The 22,071-nt window shown below is 40.8% G+C and overlaps 1 protein-coding gene across 3 annotated transcripts in view; it reads left to right on the plus strand.

Annotated features, from left to right (window-relative positions):
* Window positions 1-22,071, plus strand: part of LOC126087884 (kinesin-like protein KIF25) — a 44,592-nt gene that overhangs the window by 2,611 nt on the left and 19,910 nt on the right. Inside the window, exons 1-2 of one of the 3 annotated variants that reach the window (XM_049905752.1) lie at window positions 21,532-21,666; window positions 21,747-21,812. The exons of 1 other annotated variant lie outside the window; for it this stretch is intronic. Coding sequence is in view for 1 of the 2 variants with exons in the window: in XM_049905735.1 (XP_049761692.1) it covers window positions 21,747-21,812 (66 nt within the window). In the remaining variant the exon portion in view is untranslated. Of the gene's footprint in view, window positions 1-21,531; window positions 21,667-21,746; window positions 21,813-22,071 lie in introns of those variants that run through there. One more of the 3 variants, XM_049905735.1, reaches the window with a different exon arrangement.

Consider the following 22,071-nt stretch of genomic DNA (forward strand, 5'->3'; position numbering starts at 1 on the left):
GGTTGACGGGTCTCATCTGAGCTTCCAGACTAAGAAAGAAGAGGAAGAAGGATCCAGCAGTCTACTTCTGAAAAGAATTAGCCAGTGAGAACCTTATGAATAGCAGCAGAACATTGTCTGATATAGTCCCGGAAGATGAGCCCCCCAGGTTGGAAGCCACTCAAAAGACAACTGGGGAAAAGCTGCCTCCTCAAAGTAGAGTCAACCTTAATGACGTGGACAGAGTCAAGCTTTTGGGATCTTCATTTGCTGATGTGGCACAGCTCAAAATGAGAAGGAACAGCTGCAAACATCCATTAATAATCAAAACGTGGTATGTACGAAGTATGAATCTAGGAAAATTGGAAATCATCGGAAATGAAATGGAAAGCATAAACATCAATATCTTAGGCATTAGTAAGCTGAAATGGACTTGTATTGACCACTTTGAACTGGACAATCATATGGTCTACTATGCCGGGAATGGCAACTTGAAGAGGAATGGTGTTGCATTCATCATCAAAAAGAACATTTCAAGATCTGTCCTGAAGTACAGTGCTGTCAGTGATAGGATAATACCCATATGCCTACAAGGAAGACCAGTTAATACGACTATTATTCAGAATTACACACCAAATACTAAGGATGAAGATGAAGAAATTGAAGATTTTTACCAGCTTCTGCAGTCTGAAATTAATCAAACATGTAATTAGGATACATTGATAATTACTGGTGATTGGAATGCAAAAGTTGGAAACAAAGAACAAGAATCAGTGGTTGGAATATATGGCTTTGGTGATAGAAATGATGTTGAAGATTGCATGATAGATTTTTGCGAGACCAGCAACCTCCTCATTGCAAATACCTTCTTCACCAGCATAACTGGTGACTGTACACATGGACCTTGCTAGATGGAATACACAGGAATCAAATTGACTACACCTGTGGAAAGAAACGATGGAAAAGCTCAATATCATCAGTCAGAACAAGGTCAGGGGCCAGCTGTGGAACAGACCATCAGTTGATCATATGCAAGTTCAAGTTGAGACTGAAGAAAATTAGGACAAGTCCATGAGAGCCAAAGTACGACCTTGAGTATATCCCACTTGAATTTAGAGACCATCTCAAGAATAGATTTGATGTACTGAACACTAATGACCAAAGACCAGACGAGCTGTGGAATGACATCAAGGACCTCATACAAGAAGAAAGCAAGAGGTAGTTAAAAAGACAGAAAAGAAAGAAAAGGCAAGAATGGATGTCAGAAGAGACTCTGAAACTTGTTCTTGAACGTCAAGCAGCTAAAGCAAAAGGAAGAAATGATGAAGTAAAAGAAATGAAGATTTCAAAGGGTGTCTTGAAAAAAGTAAAGTATTATAATGACATGTTCAAACAGCTGGAGATAGAAAACCAAAACGGGGCAAGGCGGGGCCAAGATGGCAGAGTAGTCAGATTCTTCCTGTGGTTCCTTTTACAACAAAGACTGGAAAAAACAAGTGAATCGATATATATGATAAGCTAGGAGCCCTGAACATCAAGGGCAAAGTTGAGGAATCAGACTGAGTAGCAGGGGGAGGGAGAAACAGTACAGAAGCTGCGAGGAGTTGCTAGACCTGAGCTGTCGAGATCCAGCACTCCGCAGGCTGATTCTGCTGGTGCAAGTGCAGTGAGGGAAGCGGTGGTACTCAGGACGTGTTTTCCACATCTGGAGAGAATGAGCAGTGGAGAGTCTGCTCAACCCTCTAGAACAAGATAGAAGTGGCCCCCAATCAGCAAAAGATAAGTACCTATGTTTAATCTACCATGTGGATCCAAAAATACCACTTTGGGAAAAACCTCTCTCCCACTTATCTGCTCCCTTCCTGCTCTGCACTGAGCCCCAGGCTACTGAATCCCCTGGGCCAGAAGAAGAACCCTGCACTTGCCCTGAGCCATTCTCCCTCCCATCCTTGGAGAAGGAACAAATTAACAAATGGGAAGGATAATTTGTCAACTCGCCTAAGCCAGAAACTCAGGGCAGAAACAACTTCTTTGCCTAGGCACAGATATAAGGGGTCTGTGGACTTTGAATGCCTCTCACTGCATAGACCTGCTTGGGCCCATTTCAACAGCCTAGGCCCTCATTAGCACAGTTCAACAGGGTATGTACTTGAAGTCTAACTTCAAGTGTTTCAGCTACATGGTGGAGAGGTAGGTTCCTGACATTTGACACCACTCTACCTATTAAGCAGGGTTCTCACCTACCCACATCAGGGACCTGAGGACTGGTGGCTCCACGCATGACACCTACCCACCCATGACAGAGGTCCAAGAATAAGTGGTGCCTCCCGGTCCTTACAGCCAACAGCATTGGGTATCCATAGCTCAGCTGCAAAACCTACCCACCTACATGCTCTAGGGAACAGGGCACACTTTCCTCACAGACACTCAGGGGTGGTTGTCAGCCCCCTGCCTTACTCAGAGTGTGACCCCCTACTACAGCCAGATACCTGTGCCTGCACCAATCATCCCTGCTGGTCTAAGACTATAGGCGAGAGCTTGCGCCACATGCTTGGTGACTGACTACCTGGACACCTGAGGTGAATCCATACAAGAAAAGAGAACGGACTCCTGGGCTCACATACCTAGCAACAGCTCTAACCACCTGGTGACAGGACGTTAGAGCTTCAAAGGTGCCAATAATCAAACTAGCTAACTTGAGGAGCTCATTTGGGCATATCAAAACAAAACAAGAAGCAAGGACAGTAACCAAACATAAAATAAATAATTACAATAAATTATTAATGGCTCAGACAACAGTCAATATCAAATCACATAAAGAAGCAGACCACGATGGCTTCAGCAAGCTCTGAAAACAAAGAATCGAGGGATCTTCTGGATGAAGATAACTTCCTGGAATTACCTGAGGGAGAATACGAAAGACTAATATACAAAACTCTTCCTTAGGGATCAGGCAAAACTCAGAACAAGCCAAGCAGCATACAGACAAAACATTAGAGCCACTTAAGCAGATTAGACAAGAGCATAATGACAAATTTAACAAGCTGTAAGAATCCATAGAGAGACAGCAAACAAAGTTAGAAGATTAACAATAAAATTTCAGAATTAGACAATTCAATAGAAAGTCATAAGAGCAGAACTGAGGCAATGGAAGTTAGAATTAGTGAGATTGAAGATAAAGGACTTGGCACCAACATAAAAAAAAAATATCTGAGAAAAAATCAGATAAAAGAATTTTTTTTTAGTGAAGAAATTATGTGGGATTCTATCAAGAAGAATAACCTGCAAGTGATTGGAGTACCAGAATAGGGAGGGATAACAGAAAATAAAGAGAGAATTGCTGAAGATTTGTTGGCAAAAACTTCCCTGATATCATGAAAGATGAGATGATATCTATCCAAGATGCCCATTGAACCCCACACAAGGAAGATCCCAAAAGAAAGTCATTAAGACATATTATAATCAAACTTACCAAAACCAAAGATAAAGAATTTTAGGAGCAGCTAGGGATAAACAAAAAGCCACCTACAAAGAGTCAATAAGAATAAACTCAGGCTACTCACCAGAAACCACGCAGGCAAGAAGGCAATGGGATGAAATATATAAAGCCTTGAATGAAAAAAAAATTGCCAGCCAAGAATTATATATCCAGCAAAATTATCTCTCAAATACGATGGCAAAATTAGGACATTTCTAGAAAAACAGGAGCTTAGGAAATTTGCAAAAAAAAATGAAACCAAGATTACTAGATATACTAAAGGGAGTCCTTTGTTTAGAAAGTCAGTAACATCAGTTAACAACCCAAAACTAGAACACAGGACAGAGCAAACAGATATCAACCCAGATACGGAAATCACAAAAATAAATCAAAGCTAAAACAGTCAAAATAGGGAGAGACATGGTTGTGTAAAAGATGACAACATTAAAACAAAAAAGAAGGATGAAAAAATGTAGTCAGATCTTTCGTATGGAGAGGAAGTCAAGGTGATATAAAGAGATAAATGATTGGTTTAAACTTAGAAAAATAGGGGCAAATATTAAGGTAACCATAAAGGAAATACTACACATCAAAATAAAAAACCAGAAAAATGTAAAGACAGCAAATGCAATATCGGCAATGAAAAAGAGGAAAAGAAAATGTATAAAGAAAAACAACTCAGCACAGAAAATTAAGTGGAACAGGAAACTGTCAACAATACACACAAAAAAACATCAAAATGACAGCACTAAACTCATACCTGTCAATAATTATGCTCAATGTAAATGGACTAAATGTACAAATAAAGAGACAGAGTGGCAGAATGGATTAAAAAAAAACACAATCTGTCCATATATGCTGCCTACTTTTTTTTTTTTTTTTTTACAAGAGACACACCTTAGACTTAAAGACCAAAACAAACTAAAACTCAAAGGATGGAAAAAAAATAACGTCAAACAACAGTCAAAAAAGAGCAGGAGCAGCAATATTAATTTCTGACAAAATAGACTTTAAAGTAAAATCTACCACATAGGATAAGGAGGGACACTGTATATGATTAAAGGGTCAATACACCAGGAGGACAGAACCATATTAAAGATTTACACACCTAGCGATAAGGCTCCAAAATACATAACCTCTAACAGCAATGAAAAGAGAGATAGACAGCTCCACAATAATCATAGGAGACTTCAACATACCACTTTCAGTGAAGGACAGAACATCCAGAAAGAAGACACAGAAGATCTAAATGCCACAATCAACCAACTTGACCTCATAGACATATGCAGGACACTCCACCAAACAGCAGCCAAGTATACTTTCTTTTCCAATGCACATGGAACATTCTCCAGAATAGACCACATATTAGGCCATAAAGCAAGCCTTAACAGAATCCACAACATCTAAATATTACAAAGCACCTTTTCGGACCATAAAGCTATAAAAGTAGAAATCAATAACAGAAAAAGCAAGGAAAAAAAACCGCATGAAAACTGAACAACACCTTGCTCATATTGGGTTATAGAAGAAATTAAGGATGGAATAAAGAAATTCATAGAATCAAATGAGAATGAAAACACATCTTACCAGAACCTAAGGGACACAACAAAAGCAGTGCTCAGAGTCAATTTATAGCAATAAATGCACACATCCAAAAAGAAGAAGGGGCCAAAGTCAAGGAATTAACCCTACAACTCGAACAAATAGAGAACAGGAAAAGAAGCCCTTGGGCACCAGAAGAAAGCAAATAATAAAAATTAGAGCAGAGTAAATGAAATAGAAAATAGAAAAACAATTGAATGTTAACAAGACCAAAAGCCGGTTCTTTGAAAAGATCAATAAAATCGATAAACTATTGGCCAAACTGACAAAAGAAAAACAGGAGAAGAAGCAACTAACCTAAATAAGAAGTGAGATGGCCAATATCACAACAGACCCTACTGAAATTAAAAGAATCAGAATACTATGAAAATTGTACTCTAACAAATTCGAAAACCTAGGGGAAATGGACAAATTTCTAGAAACACACTACCTACCTAAACTAACACAAACAGAGGTAGAACAACTAAATAAACCTATACCAAAGAAGAGATTTAAAAGGTAATTTAAAAACTCCCAACAAAAAAAGCCATGGCCCTGACGTCTTCACTGGAGAATTCTACCAAAATTTCAGAGAAGAGTTAACACTGCTACTATTAAAGGTATTTCAGAGCATAGAAAAGGATGGAATACTCCCATACTCATTCTAGAAGCTAGCATATCCCTGATACCAAAACCAGGTAAAGACACCACAAAAAAAGAAAATTACGGATATTGGTCCTCGTGAATGTAGACGAAAAATCCTCAACAAAAGACTAGCCGATAGAATTCAATATATCAAAAAAAAAAAAGTTCACCGTGACCAAGTGGGACTCATATCAGGTATGCAGGGATGGTTCAACATTAGAAAAACAATCAATGTAATCTATCACATAAATGAAACAAAAGACAAGAACCACACGATCTTATCAATTGATGCAGAAAAAGCATTTAACAAAGTCCAACACCCATTTATGATTTAAAAAAACTCCCAGCAAAATATGAATAGAAGGAAAATTCTTCATCGTAATAGAAGGCATTTATACAAAGCCAACAGCCAACATCATCCTAAATGGAGAGTCTGAAAGCATTCCCCTTGAGAATGGAAACCAGACAAGGATGCCCTTTATCACCGCTCTTATTCAACAGTGGGCTGAAGGTCCTAGCCATAGCAATTAGGCTACGAAAAGAAATAAAGAGCTTTCAAATTGGTAAGGAAGAAGTAAAAGTATCTCTTTGTGCAGATGACATGATCTTATACACAGAAAACCCTAAAGAAGCCACAAGAAAACTACTGGAGCTAATAAAAGAGTTCAGCAGAGTATCAGGATACAAGATAAACATACAAAAATAAGTTGGATTCCTCTATACCAACAAAGGGAACTTCGAAGAGGAAATCACCAAATCAATACCATTTACAGTAGCCCCCACGAAAATAAAATACTTAGGAATAAATCTTACCAGAGATGTGAAAGACCTATACAAAGAAAACTACAAGACACTACTGCAAGAAGCCAAAAGAGACCTACATAAGTGGAAAAACATACCTTGCTCATGGGTAGGAAGACCCAACATTGTGAAAGTGTCTTTTCTACCCAAAGTGATCTACGGATATGATGCAGTGCCAATCCGAATTCCAATGGCATTTAATGAGATGGAGAAACAAATCACCAACTTCATATGGAAAGGGAAGAGGCCCTGAATAAGTAAACCATTACTGAAAAAGAAGAACAAAGTGGGAGGCCTCACACTACCTGATTTTAGAATATATTATACCACCACAGTAGTCAAAACAACCTGGTACAGGTTCAACAACAGATACACAGACCAGTGGAACAGAATTGAGAATCCAGACATAATTCATCCACCTATGAACAGCTGATATTTGACAAAGGCCCAAAGTCCATTAAATGGGGAAAAGACAATCTCTTTAACAAATGGTGCTGGCATAACTGGTTATGCATCTGCAAAAAAGTGAAACCAGACCCATATGTCACACCATGCACACAAACTGACTCAAAATGGATCAAGCACATAAATAGGGACAATGCTAGGAGCCCTAATACCTGGTGTAAATGGTATACAAAACATTATTAACAATGCACAAACACCAGAAGAGAAACTAGATAACTGGGAGCTCCTAAAAATCAAACACTTACGCTCATCCAGAGACTTCACCAAAAGAGCAAAAAGACAATGTAAGGACTGGGAAAAAATTTTTGGTTGTGACAAATCCAATCAGTGTCTAATGTCTAAAATCTACAAGATACTGCAAAACCTCAACAAAAAAAGACATAACGCAATTGAAAAATGGGTAAAGAATATGAACAGGCACTTCACTAAAGAAGACATTCAGGCAGGTAACGCTACCTGAGGAAATGCTCACGATTATTAGCCATTAAACCAGTTGTCATTGAGTGAATTCCGACTCATAGCGGCCCTATAAGACAGAGTAGAGCTGCCCCATAGAGTTCTCAAGGAGCACCTGGTGGATTCCAACTGCCAACCTTTTGGTTAGCAGCCATAGCACTTAACCAATACACCACCACAGTTTCCATTAGCCATTAAAAACCCAAACCCACTGCTATCCAGTTGATCCCAACTCATAGCGACCCTGTTATAGGACAGAGTAGAACTGCCCCGTAGAGTTTCCAAGGAGTGCCTGGCAGATTTGAACTGCCGACCTCTTGGTTAACAGCTGTAGCACTTAACTACTATGCCATCAGGGTTTCCCATTAGCCATTAGAGAAATACAAATCAAAACTACAATGAGATATCATCTCACCCCAACAGGGTTGACATTAATCGAAAAAACACAAAATAATAAATGTTGGAGAGGTTGCGGAGAGACTAAAACACTTCCACACTGCCATTGGGAATGTAAAATGGTACAGCCACTTTGGAAATCAATTTGGCACTTCCTTAAAAAGCTAGAAATAGAACTACCACGCAATACAGCAATTCCACTCCTTGGAATATACCCTAGAGAAATAAGAGCCCTCACACGAATAGATATATGCACACCCATGTTCATTGCAGCACTGTTTACAATACCAAAAAGATAGAAACAACCAAGATGCCCATCAACAGATGAATGGATAAATAAATTATGGTATATTCACACAATGGAATACTACCCACTAAGAACAAAGATGAATCTGTGAAATACCTCATAACATGGAACAATCTGGAAGGCATTATGCTGAGTGAAATTAGTTGCAAAAGGACAAACATTCTATGAGACCGCTGTTATAAGAACTCAAGAAAAGGTTTAATCACAGAAGAAAACCTTCTTTGATTGTTACGGGGGGGAGGGAGAAAGAGGGGGTATTCACTAATTAGATAGTATACAAGAACTATTTTAGGTGAAGGAAAAGACAACAAACAATACAGGGGAAGTCAGCACAACTGAACTAATCCAAAAGCTAAGAAGTTTACTGAATAGAACCACACACTTCGAGGGAAAGAGTAGCAGGGGCGAGGGCCTGGGGACCATGGTTTCAGGGGACATCTAGGTCAATTGGCATAATGAAGTGTATTAAGAAAACCTTCTGCATCCCACTTTGGTGCGTGGCATCTGGGATCTCAAAAGCTAGCAAGCGGCCATCTAAGATGCATTAATTTTTCTCAAGCCACCTGGAGCAAAGGAGAATGAAGAATACCAAAGACACAAGGAAAATACGAGCCCAGTAGAAAGAAAGGGTCACATGAACCAGAGGCTTCACAAGCTTGAGACTGGAAAAAGTAGATTGTGCATGGCTACCACCAATGACTACGCTTATAGGGAACACAACAGTGAATCCCTGATGGAGCAGGAGAAAAGTGGGATGTAGACCTCAAATTCTAGTAAATAGACCAGACTTAATGGTCTGAATGAAACTAGAGGAACCCCAGAGGTCATGACCCCCAGACTCTCTGTTAGCCCAGAACTAAATCATTCCAGAAGCCAACTCTTTAGACAAAGATTAGACTGGACTATAAGACATAAAATGATACTGGTGAGAAGTGTACTTCTTAGCTCAAGTAGACACATGAAACTATGTGGGCAGCTCCTGTCTGGAGATGAGATGAGAAGGCAGAGGGGCACGGGAGCTGCTTGAATGGACATGGGAAATACAGGGTGGGGAGAAGGAGTGTGCTCTCACATTTTAGGGAGAGCAACTAGGGCCACATAACAATGTGTGTATAAGTTTGTGTATGAAAAACTGGCTAGAAATATAAACTTTCACTTAAAGCACAATAAAAAAAAAAAAGAAGGAAAACCAAAATGGAAGAACATGCTCAACATTTCTCAAGATGAGAGAACTGAAAAAAAAATTCAAGCCTCGAGTTGCAATACTGAAGGATTCTATGGGAAAATACTAAACGATGCAGGAAGCATCAAAAGAAGATGGGAGGAATACACAGAGTCATTATACCAAAAAGGATTGGTCAATGTTCAGCCATTTCAAGAGGGAGTGTATGACAGGAATGAATGGTACTGAAGGAAGAAGTCCAAGCTGCACTGAAGTCCTTGATGAAAAATAAGTCTCCAGGAATTGACAGAATATCAACTGAGGTGTTTCAACAAACGGGTGCAGTGCTGCAAGTGCTCACTCATCTATGTAAGGAAATTTGGAAGACAGCTACCTGGCTAGCCTACTGGAAGAGATCCATATTTGTGCATATTCCCAAGAAAGGTGATCCAGCCGAATGCGGAAATTACCAAACAATATCATATGCAAGCAAAATTTTGCTGAAGATCATTCTAAAGTGGCTATAGCAGTATATCAACAGGCAACCGCCAGAAATTCAGTCCAGATTAAGAAGAGGATGTGGAACCAGGGATATCATTGCTGATGTCAGATGGATCCTGCTTGAAAGCAGAGAATATCAGAAAGATGTTTACCTGTGTTTATTGACTATGCTAAGGCATTCGACTATGTGGATCATAACAAATTATGGATAACACTGCATAGAGTGGAAATTCCACAACACTTTATTGTGCTCACAGAAACCTGTATATAGATCAAGAAGCAGTTGTTTGGACAGGAAAAGGGGATACTGCGTGCTTTAAAGTCAGGAAAGGTTTGTGTCAGGGTGGTATCGTTTCACCATACTTATTCAATCTGTATGCTGAGCAAATAACCCGAGAAGATGGACCATATGAAGAATGGGGAGTCAGGATTGGAGGAAGACTCATTAACAATCTGCAGTATGCAGATGACTCAACTTTGCTTGTCAAAAGTGAAGACCAACGCCTTCAGTTTGGATTACACCTAAACATAAAGAAAACAAAAATCTTTACAACTGAAACGATAAGCAACATCATGATAAATGGAGAGATTGAAGTTGTCAAAGATTTCATTTTACTTGGAGCCACAATCAATACCCATGGAAGCAGCAGTCAGGAAATCAAAAGACACATTGCATTGGGCAAATCTGCTGTAAAGGACAGCTTTAAAGTGTTGAAAAGCAAAGATGTCACCTTGAAGGCTAAGGTGTGCCTGACCCAAGCCATGGTATTTTCAATCTCATCATATGCATGTGAAAGCTGGACAATCAATAGGGAAGACTGAAGAAGAATTGACACATTTGAATTGTTCTGTTGGCAAAGAATATTGAATATACCATGGATTGCCAAAAGAATGAAAAAAATATCTTGGAAGAAGTATAACCAGAACGTTTCTTAGAAGCAAGGATGGCGAGACTACATCTTACATACTTTGACATGTTGTCAGGAGGGATGAGTCCCTGGAGAAGGACAGATATTATGCTTGGTAAAGTGCAGGATCAGCGGAAAAGAGGAAGACACTCAACGAGATGGATTGACACAGTGGCTGCAACCCTGGGTTCAACTACAACAACGATTGTGAGCATGGATCAGGACTGGGCAGTGTTACATCCATCTTGCTGAGGATCTTCTACTTTACCAAGCATGATGTAATCCAGTGTTTCATTCTCTTATGCATAAGGTCACTATAAATTGGAGTCAACTCTATGGCACCTAACAACAAATGGAAAGTTACAGAAACACCCTATTACTAAGATTTGGATTATACTCCCTGGAGAAGGACATCATGCTTGGTAAAGTAGAAGACCCTCAACAAGATGGATTGACACAATGGCTGCAACAGTAGGCTCAAGCATTCATCGTCCAGCTTTTGTATGCATATGAAGTGATTGAAAACACCATGTCTTGGGTCAGGCACACCTTAGTCTTCAAGGTGACATCTTTGCTTTTCAACACTTAAAGAGGTCTTTTGCAGCAGATTTGCCCAATGCAATTTGTCTTTTGATTTCTTGATTGCTGCTTCCATGGGCGTTAATTGTGAATCCAAGGAAAATGAAATCCTTGACAACTTCAATCTTTTCTCTGTTTATCATGATGTTCCCCCACGTGTCTGTCAGTTTGTTGTACTGTGGGGGCTTGTGTGTTGCTGTGATGCTAGAAGCTATGCCACCGGTATTCAGATACCAGCAGGGTCACCCATGGAGGACAGGTTTCAGCCGAGCTTCCAGACTAAGACAGACTAGGAAGAAGGACCCAGCAGTCTACTTCTGAAAAGAATTAGCCAGTGAAAACCTTATGAATAGCAGCAGAACATTGTCTGATATAGTGCTGGAAGATGAGCCCCCCAGGTTGGAAGGCACTCAAAAGATGACTGGAGAAGAGCTGCCTCCTCAAAGTAGAGTCGACCTTAATGACATGGATGGAGTAAAGCTTCCGGGACCTTCATTTGCTGATGTGGCACGACTCAAAATGAGAAGAAAGAGCTGGGAACATCCATTCATAATCGGAACATGGAATGTACGAAGTATGAATCTAGGAAAATTGGAAATCATCAAAAATGGAATGCAAAAACATCGATATCCTAGGTATTAGGGAGCTGAAATGGACTGGTAGTGGCCATTTTGAATTGGACAATCATATAGTCTACTATACTGGGAATGACAACTCTAAGAGGGATGGTGTTGCATTCATTGTCAAAAAGAATGTTTCAAGATCTATTCTGAAGTACAACGCTGTCAGTGATAGGATAATATCCATATGCCTACGAGGAAGACCAGTTAATATGACTAGTACTCAAATTTACGCACCAACCACTAGGGCCAAAGATGAAGAAATAGAAGATTTTTATCAGCTGCTGCGGTCTGAAATTGATCGAACATGCAATCAAGATGCATTGATAATTACTGGCTATTGGAATGCAAAAGTTAGAAACAAAGAAGAAGGATCAGTACTTGGAAAATATGGCGTTGGTGATAGAAACAATGCCGGAGATCGAATGCTAGAATTTTGCAAGACCAATGACTTCTTCATTGCAAATACCTTCTTTCACCAACATAAATGAAGACTATACACATGGACCTCGCCAGATGGAACACACAGAAATCAAATTGACTACATCTGTGGAAAGAGATGATGGAAAAGCTCAATATCATCAGTCAGAACAAGGCCAGGGGCTGACTGTGGAACAGACCATCAATTGCTCATAGGCAAGTTCAAGGTGAAACTGAAGAAAATCAGAGCAAGTCCATGAGAGCCAAAATATGACCTTGAGTACATCCCACCTGAATTTAGAGACCATTTTAATAATAGATTGGATGCGTTGAACACTAGTGACGGAAGACCAGACGAGTTGTGAAATGACATCAAGGATATCAAATATGAAGAAAGCAAGAGGTCATTGAAAAGACAGGAAAGAAAGAAAAGACCAAGATGGATGTCAGAGGAGACTCTGAAACTTGCTCTCGGATGTCGAGCAGCTGAAGCAAAAGGAAGAATTGATGAAGTAAAAGGACTGAACAGAAGATTTCAAAGGGCCTCTCAAGAAGACAATAAAGTATTATAATGACACATGCAGAGAGCTGGAGATGGAAAACCAAAAGGGAAGAACACGGTCGGTGTTTCTCAAGCTGAAAGAACTGAAGAAAAAATTCAAGCCTCAAGTTGCAACAGTGAAGGATTCCCTGGGGAAAATATTGAATGATGCAGGAAGCATCAAAAGAAGATGGAAGGAATACCCAGAGTCATTATACCAAAAAGAATTGGTTGATATTGAACCATTTCAAGAGGTGGCATATGATCGGGAACCAATGGTACTGAAGGAAGAAGTCCAAACTGCTCTGACAGCATTGGCAAAAAACAAAGCTAGAGGAATTGATGGAATGTCAATTGAGATGTTTCAACAAACAGATGCAGCACTGGAGGTGCTCACTTGTCTATGCCAAGAAATATGGAAGTCAGCTTCCTGGACAACTGATTGGAAGAGAGCCATATTTATGCCTATTCCCAAGAAAGGTGAAACAACCGAATGTGGAAATTATAGAACAATATCATTAATACCACACGCAAGCAAAATTCTGCTGAAGATCATTGAAAAATGGCTGCAGCAGTATATCCACAGGGAACTGCCAGAAATTCAGGCCGGTTTCAGAGGAGGGCGTGGAACCAGGGATATCATTGCTGATATCAGATGGATCCTGGCTGAAAGCAGAGAATACCAGAAGGATGTTTACCTGTGCTTTATTGATTATGCAAAGACATTTGACTGTGTGGATCATAACAAACTATCGATAACACTGCAAAGAATGGGAGCACTTAATTGTGCTCATGAGGAACCTTTCCATAGATCAAGAGGCAGTTGTTCGGACAGAACAAGGGGATACTGATTGGTTTAAAGTCAGGAAAGGTGTGCGTCAGGGTTGTATTCTTTCACCATACCTATTTAATCTGTATGCTGAACAAATAATCCAAGAAGCTGGACTATATGAAGAAGAATGGGGCATCAGGATTGGAGGAAGACTCATCAACAACCTGTGTTATGCAGATGACACAACCTTGCTTTCTGAAAGTGAAGAGGACTTGAAGCGCAATGAAGATCAAAGACCACAGCTTTCAGTATGGATTACACCTGAACATAAAGAAAACAAAAATCCTCACAACTGGACCAATGAGCAACATCATGATAAACGGAGAAACGATTGAAGTCGTCAAGGATTTCATTTTACTTGGATCCACAATCAACAGCCATGGAAGCAGCAGTCAAGAAATCAAAAGACGCATTGCATTGGGCAAAACTGCTCCAAAGGACCTCTTCAAAGTGTTGAAGAGCAAAGATGTCACCCTGAAGACTAAGATGTGCCTGACCCAAGCCATGGTATTTTCAATCGCATCATATGCGTGTGAAAGCTGGACAATGAATAAGGAAGACCGAAGAAGAATTGATGCCTTTGAATTGTGGTGTTGACGAAGAATATTGAATATACCATGGACTGCCAAAAGAACAAACAAATCTGTCTTAGAAGAAGTACAACCGGAATGCTCTTTAGAAGCAAGGATGGCCAGACTGCATCTTACATACTTTGGACTTGTCAGGAGGGATCAGTCCCTGGAGAAGGACATCATGCTTGGCAGAGTACAGGGTCAGCGGAAAAGAGGAAGACCCTCAACGAGGTGGATTGACACAGTGGTTGCAACAATGAGCTCAAGCATAACAACGATTGTAAGGATATCTCAGGACCGGGCAGTATTTCGTTCTGTTGTGCATGGGGTCACTATGGGTCGGAACCGACTCGATGGCACCTAACAACAACAACAACATCATGATGTTCCTTATTGGTCCACTTGTGAGAATCTTTGTTTTCTTTATATTGAGGCCTGATCCATACTGAAGGCTGTGGTCTTTGATCTTCATCAGTAAGTACTTTAAGTCCTCTTCACTTTCAGCAAGCAGGGTTGTGTCATCCGCATAACACAGGTATTAGTGAGTCTTCCTCCAATCCAGATGCCCTGTTCTTCTTCATATAGTCCATTATTTGCTCGGATTATTTGCTTCGCGTACAGATTGAATAGGTATGGTGAAAGGATACAACCCTGACACACACCTTTCCTGACTTTAAACCAAGCAGCATCTCCTTTTCTGTTTGAAAAACTCCCTCTTGATCTATGTATAGGTTCCTCGTGAACACAATTAAGTGTTCTGGAATTCCCGTTGTTCACAACGTTATGCGTAAGTTGTTATGGTCCACACAGTTGAATGCTTTTGCATAGTCAGTAAAACAGAGGTAAAAATCTTTCTGGTATTCTCTGCTTTCAGCCAGTGTCCGTCTGACATCAGTAATGCTATCCCTGGCTCCACATCCTCTTCTGAATCTGGGTTGAGTTTGTGGCAGTTCCCTGTCCATATACTGCTGCAGCCGCTTTTGAATGATCTTTAGCAAAATTTTACTTGTGTGTGATGTTAATGATATTGTTTGGTAATTTCCGCATTCGGTTGGATCACCTTTCTTGGGAATAGGCGTCAATACTGGTCTCTTTCATTCGATTGTCGACTTAGCTGTCTTACAAATTTCTTGGCATTGAAGAGTGAGCACTTCTAGTGCTGCATCTGTGGAAACATCTCGACTGGTATTCTGTCAATTCCTAGAGCCTTGTTTTTCGCCAGTTCCTTCAGTGCAGCTTGGATTTCTTCCTTCAGTACCATTGGTTCTTGATTGTATGCTACCCCTGAAATGTTTGAACGTCAACCAATTCTTTTTGGTGTAGTGGCTCTGTTTATTCCTTCCATCTTCTTTTAATGCTTCCTGTGTCAGCATTTCTCAAGCTGAAAGAATCGAAGAAAATATTCAAGCCTTGAGTTCCAACGTTGAAGGATTCTACAGGAAAAAATATTAAATGACACCACTAGGATGGCTCTAATCAAAAAGACAAATAACAAGTGTTGACAAGGATATGGAGAAATTGGAATCCTCATACACTACTGAGAATGTAAAATGGTGCAGCCATTTTGGCAAACAGTCTGGCACTTCCTAAAAAGGCTAAACCTAGTGTTGTCATCTGCAATTTCACTCCTAAGAACATACCCAAGAGGAACAAAAACATATATGTCCACACAGAAACTTAGACACAATGTCATACCAGCGTTGTTCAAAAGAGCCAAAAAGTGGGACCAATCCAAATATCCATCAGATGATAAATGGATAAATAATATGTGTATCACAACAATGGAATTTTACTTGGCAATAAAAATAAATAAAATACCGACACACACTACAAGATGGATGGACCTTGAAAACATCCTGAGTGAAAGAAGTCAGTAAGAAAAGTCAACACATTGTATGGTTTTGTATAAGTGAAACGTCCAGAATTGGCAAATCTATTTTGTTGTTGTTGTTGTTGCTGTTAGGTGTCATGAGCCGGTTCCAACTCAATAGCGACCCGATGCACAACAGAACAAAACACTGCCCAGTCCTGCACCATCCTTACAATTATTGTTGTGCTTGAGGTCATCATTTCAGCCACTGTGTCAGTCCACCTCGTTGAGGTTCTTTCTCTTTTCTGCTGATCCTGCACTTTACCAAGCATAATCTCCTTCTCCAGGGACAGATCCCTCCTGACAACATAAACGGTGACTATACACATGGACTTCACCAGATGGAACACACAAAAATCAAGTTGACTACATCTGTGGAAAAAGTTGATGGAAAAGCTCAATATCATCAGTCAGAAGAAGGCCAGGGGCCAACTGTGGGACAGACCAGCAATTGCTCATATGCAAGTTCAAGCTGAAACTGAAGAAAATCAGAGCAAGTCCACGAGAGCCAAAATATGACCTTGAGTATATCCCACCTGAATTTACAGACCATCTGAAGAATAGATTTGATGCATTGAACACTAGTGGCTGAAGACCAGACAAGTTGTGGAATGACATCAAGGACATCATACATGAAGAAAGCAAGACGTCATTGAAAAGACAGGAAAGAAAGAAAAGACCAAGATGGATGTCAGAGGAGACTCTGAAACTTGCTCTCGAATGTCGAGCAGCTAAAGCAAAAGGAAGAAATGATGAAGTAAAAGAACTGAACAGAAGATTTCAAAGGGCGGCTCGAGAAGACAAAGGAAAGTATTATAATAACATGTGCAAAGAGCTGGAGATGGAAAACCAAAAGGGAGGAACACACTTGATGTTTCTCAAGCTGAAAGAACTGAAGAAAAATTCAAGCCTTGAGTTGCAATAGTGAAGGATTCTATGGGGAAAATATTAAATGATGCGGGAAGCATCAAAAGAAGATGGAAGGAATATACAGTCATTAGAATTAGTCGGTGTTCAACCATTTCAAGAGGTAGCATATGATCAGGAATGATGGTACTGAAGGAAGAAGTCCAAGCTGCTCTGAAGGCATTGGCGAAAAACAAGGCTCCAGGAATTGATGGAATATCAATTGAGATGTTTCAACAAACAGATGCAGCACTGGAGGTGCTCACTTGTCTATGCCAAGAAATATGGAAGAGAGCTTCCTGCCCAACTGACTGGAAGGGACCCATGTTTAAGCCTATTTCCAAGAAAGGTGATCCAACTGAATATGGAAATTATAGAACAATATCATTAATATCACACACAAGCAAAATTTTGCTGAAGATCATTCAAAAATGGCTGCAGCAGTATATCCACAGGGAACTGCCAGAAATTCAGGCCAGTTTCAGAGGAGGACGTGGAACCAGGGATATCATTGCTGATGTCAGATGGATCCTGGCTGAAAGCAGAGAATACCAGAAGGATGTTTACCTGTGTTTTATTGACTATGCAAAGGCATTCGACTGTGTGAATCATAACAACTATGGATAGCACTGCGAAGAATGGGAATTCCAGAACATTTGATTGTGCTCATGAGGAACCTTTCCATAGATCAAAAGGCAGTTGTTCAGACAGAACAAGGAGATACCGATGGGTTTAAAGTCAGGAAAGGTGTGTGTCAGGGTTATATTCTTTCACCATACCTATTCAGTCTGTATGCTGAGCAAATAATCAGAGAAGCTGGACTATATGAAGAAGAACGGGGCATCGGGATTGGAGGAAGGCTCATTAACAACCTGCGTTATGCAGATGACACAGTCTTGCTTGCTGAAAGTGAAGAGGACTTGAAGCACTTACTAATGAAGATCAAAGACCACAGCCTTCAGTATGGATTGCACCTCAACGTAAAGAAAACAAAAATCCTCACAACTAGACCAATGAGCAACATCATGATAAACGGAGAAAAGATTGAAGTCATCAAGGATTTTATTTTACTTGGATCCACAATCAACAGCCAAGGAAGCAGCAGTCAAGAAATCAAAAGACGCATTGCATTGGCAAGTCTGTAGAGACAGAAACTAAATTAGTGGTTCCCTAGGTGTTCAAGGGTCGTGGGTTTGCATCACAGCTCTGCCACTTACTAACTCTGTGACCCTGAGCATTCAGTCTTTCAATTTCACTGGCCCGTGGTTTTCTCATCTTTACCATTAAAATAATAACGTTTACTTCATTAGTGTGAGGATGAAGTGAGATGATGAATACACATTCCGTGCCACATGGCAGCACTTGACAACAGACCACTACTAATTTTAAAATAAGTAACCAGCAGAGGAGGAGATGTTGCTCAGGCACCTCATCCACCTTCTCTGGGCAGAAGACCTTGGCAGTGCTGGGCGGCTAAGGCACTTCTTAGAAGCAACATGTCTGCAGATTGTTTTAATTTGAATTTTATAGACATGTACAGAGGATAAACTGTAAGTGCCCAGCCCTCTCTGCCTGACCCTGGTGCACGTAGTGGCACTCTCCCCTCATGCCTGGCCTGCCTCCTGGCTGGTCTCTTCATCCTGCCCTCCTCTCTGCCTCCCACAAGTCCACTTCTCCATGCTTGTATAGCATGCACGCTTCTGCCGAGGACTCCTGCTGGACAGTGCTCCTCTGAGCCAAATCAGTTTACCTTCTCAATTCTCAGGTGCCTTTCCCAAGGGAGAATATAAGTAAACTCCCTAAACCGTTAAGACCACTGTGCTCTCAGAGTTCATTTCAGAATCTCCACTTAGCTCATTTCAACCCTCAACAAGACACAGCCACACATGTGCCCACTAGTCTCCAGCTCCACTGACCTCTCGTTCTTCCTCGATGCCAAGGTTGTTCACACCACTGAGGGCCTTTGCATCGGCTTTCCTCCTGCTCCGGACAGCCATTCTGGGGTGAGGCCTTCCTGTCTGTACAGGTTGCTGCTTTCATCCCGGTAAGGCCGCCTCTGCACAGGTCACTTCCTTGTCTGTGTAGCTGTTGTTTATTCCACCCGTCCATTCATCTATCTTTTCCCTGTAGGAGGCCAGCGCCATGTCTGTCACTCGCGGCAAGTAGAGGAGTGCTCCAATATAACAGCTTCTTTAACAACCATTTTTTGAATAAATGCATTAATAAAGGAAAGAAGTGGTGATTTGAGTGAATAGGGTTACTGTAAAAAAAACCCATAATGATGCTAAAGGGCAGAATAGAACTGCCGTATAGGGCCTCCAGAGCTGTAATCTTCATAGAAGCAGACTGCCACATCTTTCTCGCATGGAGTGGCTGGCGGGTTTGAACTGTCAGCCTTTCTGTTAGCAGCTGAGCGCTTAACCACTGCACCACCAGAGCTACTTAGGGTTAATGTACAGCAGTATTTTTCTGACTTCAGTGTGGTGTGAACCACCTGGGATCTTATTCAAGTACAGACTGCAGTTCATTTGGTTGTTGTTAGATGCTGTCGAGTCAGTTCCAATGGACAACAGAAAGAAACACTGCCTAGTCCTGCGCCTTCCTCACAGTCATTATTGTGTTTGAGCCCACTTTTGCAGCCACTGTGTCGTTCCATCTCGGTGTGGGTCTTCCTTTTTCTCACTGACCCTGTACCAAGCACGGTGTTCTCCAGGGACTGGTCCCTCCTGATAACATGTGCAGAGTACTTGAGACAAAGTCTTGCTGTCCTTGCTTCTTAGGAGCAACCTGGTTTTACTTTTTCCAATATGGATTTGTTCATTTTTCTGGTAGTCCATAGTATATTCGGTATTCTTCACCGACACCGTAATTCAAAGGCATCAATTCTTCTTTGGTCTTCCTTATTCATTGTCCAGCTTTTGCGTGCATATGAGGTGATTGAAAATACCGTGGCTTCGGTCAGGAGCACCTTGTTCCTTGTCTTAGTCATCTAGCGCTGCTATAACAGAAATACAACAAGTGGATGGCTTTAAAAAACAGGTTTATTCTCTCACAGTCCAGTAGGCTAAAAGTCCAAATTCAGGGTGTCAGCTCCAAGGAAAGGCTTTCTCTCCCTGTCGGCTCTGGAGGACTGTCTATGTCATCAATCTTCCCTTGGTCCAGGAGCTTCTTAGCACAGTGACTGCAGGTCCAAAGGACGTGCTATTCTCTTGGCTCTTGTTTCTTGGTGGTATGAGGGCCCCATGTCTCTCTGCTCGCTTCTCTCTTTTGTATCTCAAAAACAGATTGGCTCAAGACACAATCCAATCCTGTAGATTGAGTCCTGCCTCATTAACATAATTGCCGCTAATCTCATCTCATCAACATCATAGAGACAGAATTTACAACACATAGAAAAATCACATCAGATGACAAAATGGTGCACAATTACACAATTCTGGGAATCGTGGCCTACCCAAATTGATACACGTGTTTTTGGGGGACACAATTCAATCCATGACAACCCTCAAAGTAATGCCTTTGCTCTTAAAAACTTGAAAGTCTTACGTGGCGGATTTGCCCAATACAGTATGTCCTTTGATTTTTTGACTACTGCTTCTATGGGTGTTGATTATGAATGCAAGTAAAATGAAATCCTTGACAACGTCAGACTTTTCTCTGTTTATCATGATGTTTCTCATTGGCCCAGTCATGAGAATTTTTGTTTTCTTACATCGAGGTGTAATCCATACTGAAGGCTGTGGTCTTTGATGTTCATCACTAAGTGCTTCAAGTCCTTTTCACTTTCAGCAAGCAAGGTTGTGTCATTTGCATATCGCAAGTTTTTAATGAGTCTTCTTCCAATCCTGATGCCCCGTTCTTCTTCATATAGTCCAGCTTCTCAGATTATTTGCTCAGTATACAAATTGAATAGGTGTAGTGAAAGGATACAACCCTGACGCACACCTTTTCTGACTTTAAATCATGCAGCATCCCCTTGTTCTGTTCGAACAACTGCCTCTTGATCTATGTATAGGCTCCCCATGAGCACAATTAAGTGTTCTGGAGTTCCCACTCTTCCCAATGTTATCCATAATTTGTTATGATCCACACAGTAGAATGCCTTTGCATAGTCAATAAAACACAGGAAAACATCCTTCTGGTATTCTCTGCTTTCAGCCAGGATCCATCTGACATCAGCAATGATATCCCTGGTTCCACGTCTCCTCCGAAACCGGCCTGAATTTCTGGCAGTTCCCTGTTGATAACACTGCTGCAGCCATTTTTGAATGATCTTTGGCAAAATTTTACTTGCATGTGATGTTAATGATATTGTTCAGTAATTTCAACATTCTGTTGGTTCATTTGGGGAGGGGGCCAAGTTTCCACATTTCTATCAGGCCTGCCCCTACCCCATGCAAATGCCTGGTCTGTAGCTGTAGGTTGAGTAGCCGAGGTTATAGGATGCAGGTCCCGCATGAGGGGAGGGGAGCATGGCAGGCAGGCTTGGAAATATCTCAGCCGTCCATCCTCACACCCCATCCTTCAATTGTCCAGTTGTATATTTTTCCACACCTGATGACTGAGGCTTCCATATCGTTATTTACCCACGGCAGGCACTTGAATCCTTCCTTGTGCTCTTTGTCCTGAGGATGGAAACCACCGTTGGTGAATATCATTTCTTTTACTTGGGGACTACCCGAGTAAGTGCTGTCGACAATGTTTCCTTTCTGGATCCTTGGTCGTAGGTTAAAGAAGAAAGAATAGTTGAACTGGAAGCAGAAAATGCTATTCTTCATCTGAAATTGGCAGAGGTAACACTTTTTATAACTCACCTTATAAACTTTTTAAAAAATTTTTGCATCTAATGAGGTGCTATGACTCTTGATGTTTAAAGTATCTTCTTATACTGGAACAAGTTTTAGTTCTAAATTCCTGTTTATCTCTGTACTCACAAGAATTTAATGAGCAATAAATTAAAGTGATGCCCAGAATTTTATTGAGGTATAACTTATGTGTCATGAAATTCACCCACTTTAAATGCTCTCTAAATCTGGAATTGCCCAACCATCA

Source organism: Elephas maximus, chromosome 1, assembly GCF_024166365.1.
Source record: "Elephas maximus indicus isolate mEleMax1 chromosome 1, mEleMax1 primary haplotype, whole genome shotgun sequence".
NCBI classification, from domain to species: Eukaryota; Metazoa; Chordata; class Mammalia; order Proboscidea; family Elephantidae; genus Elephas; species Elephas maximus.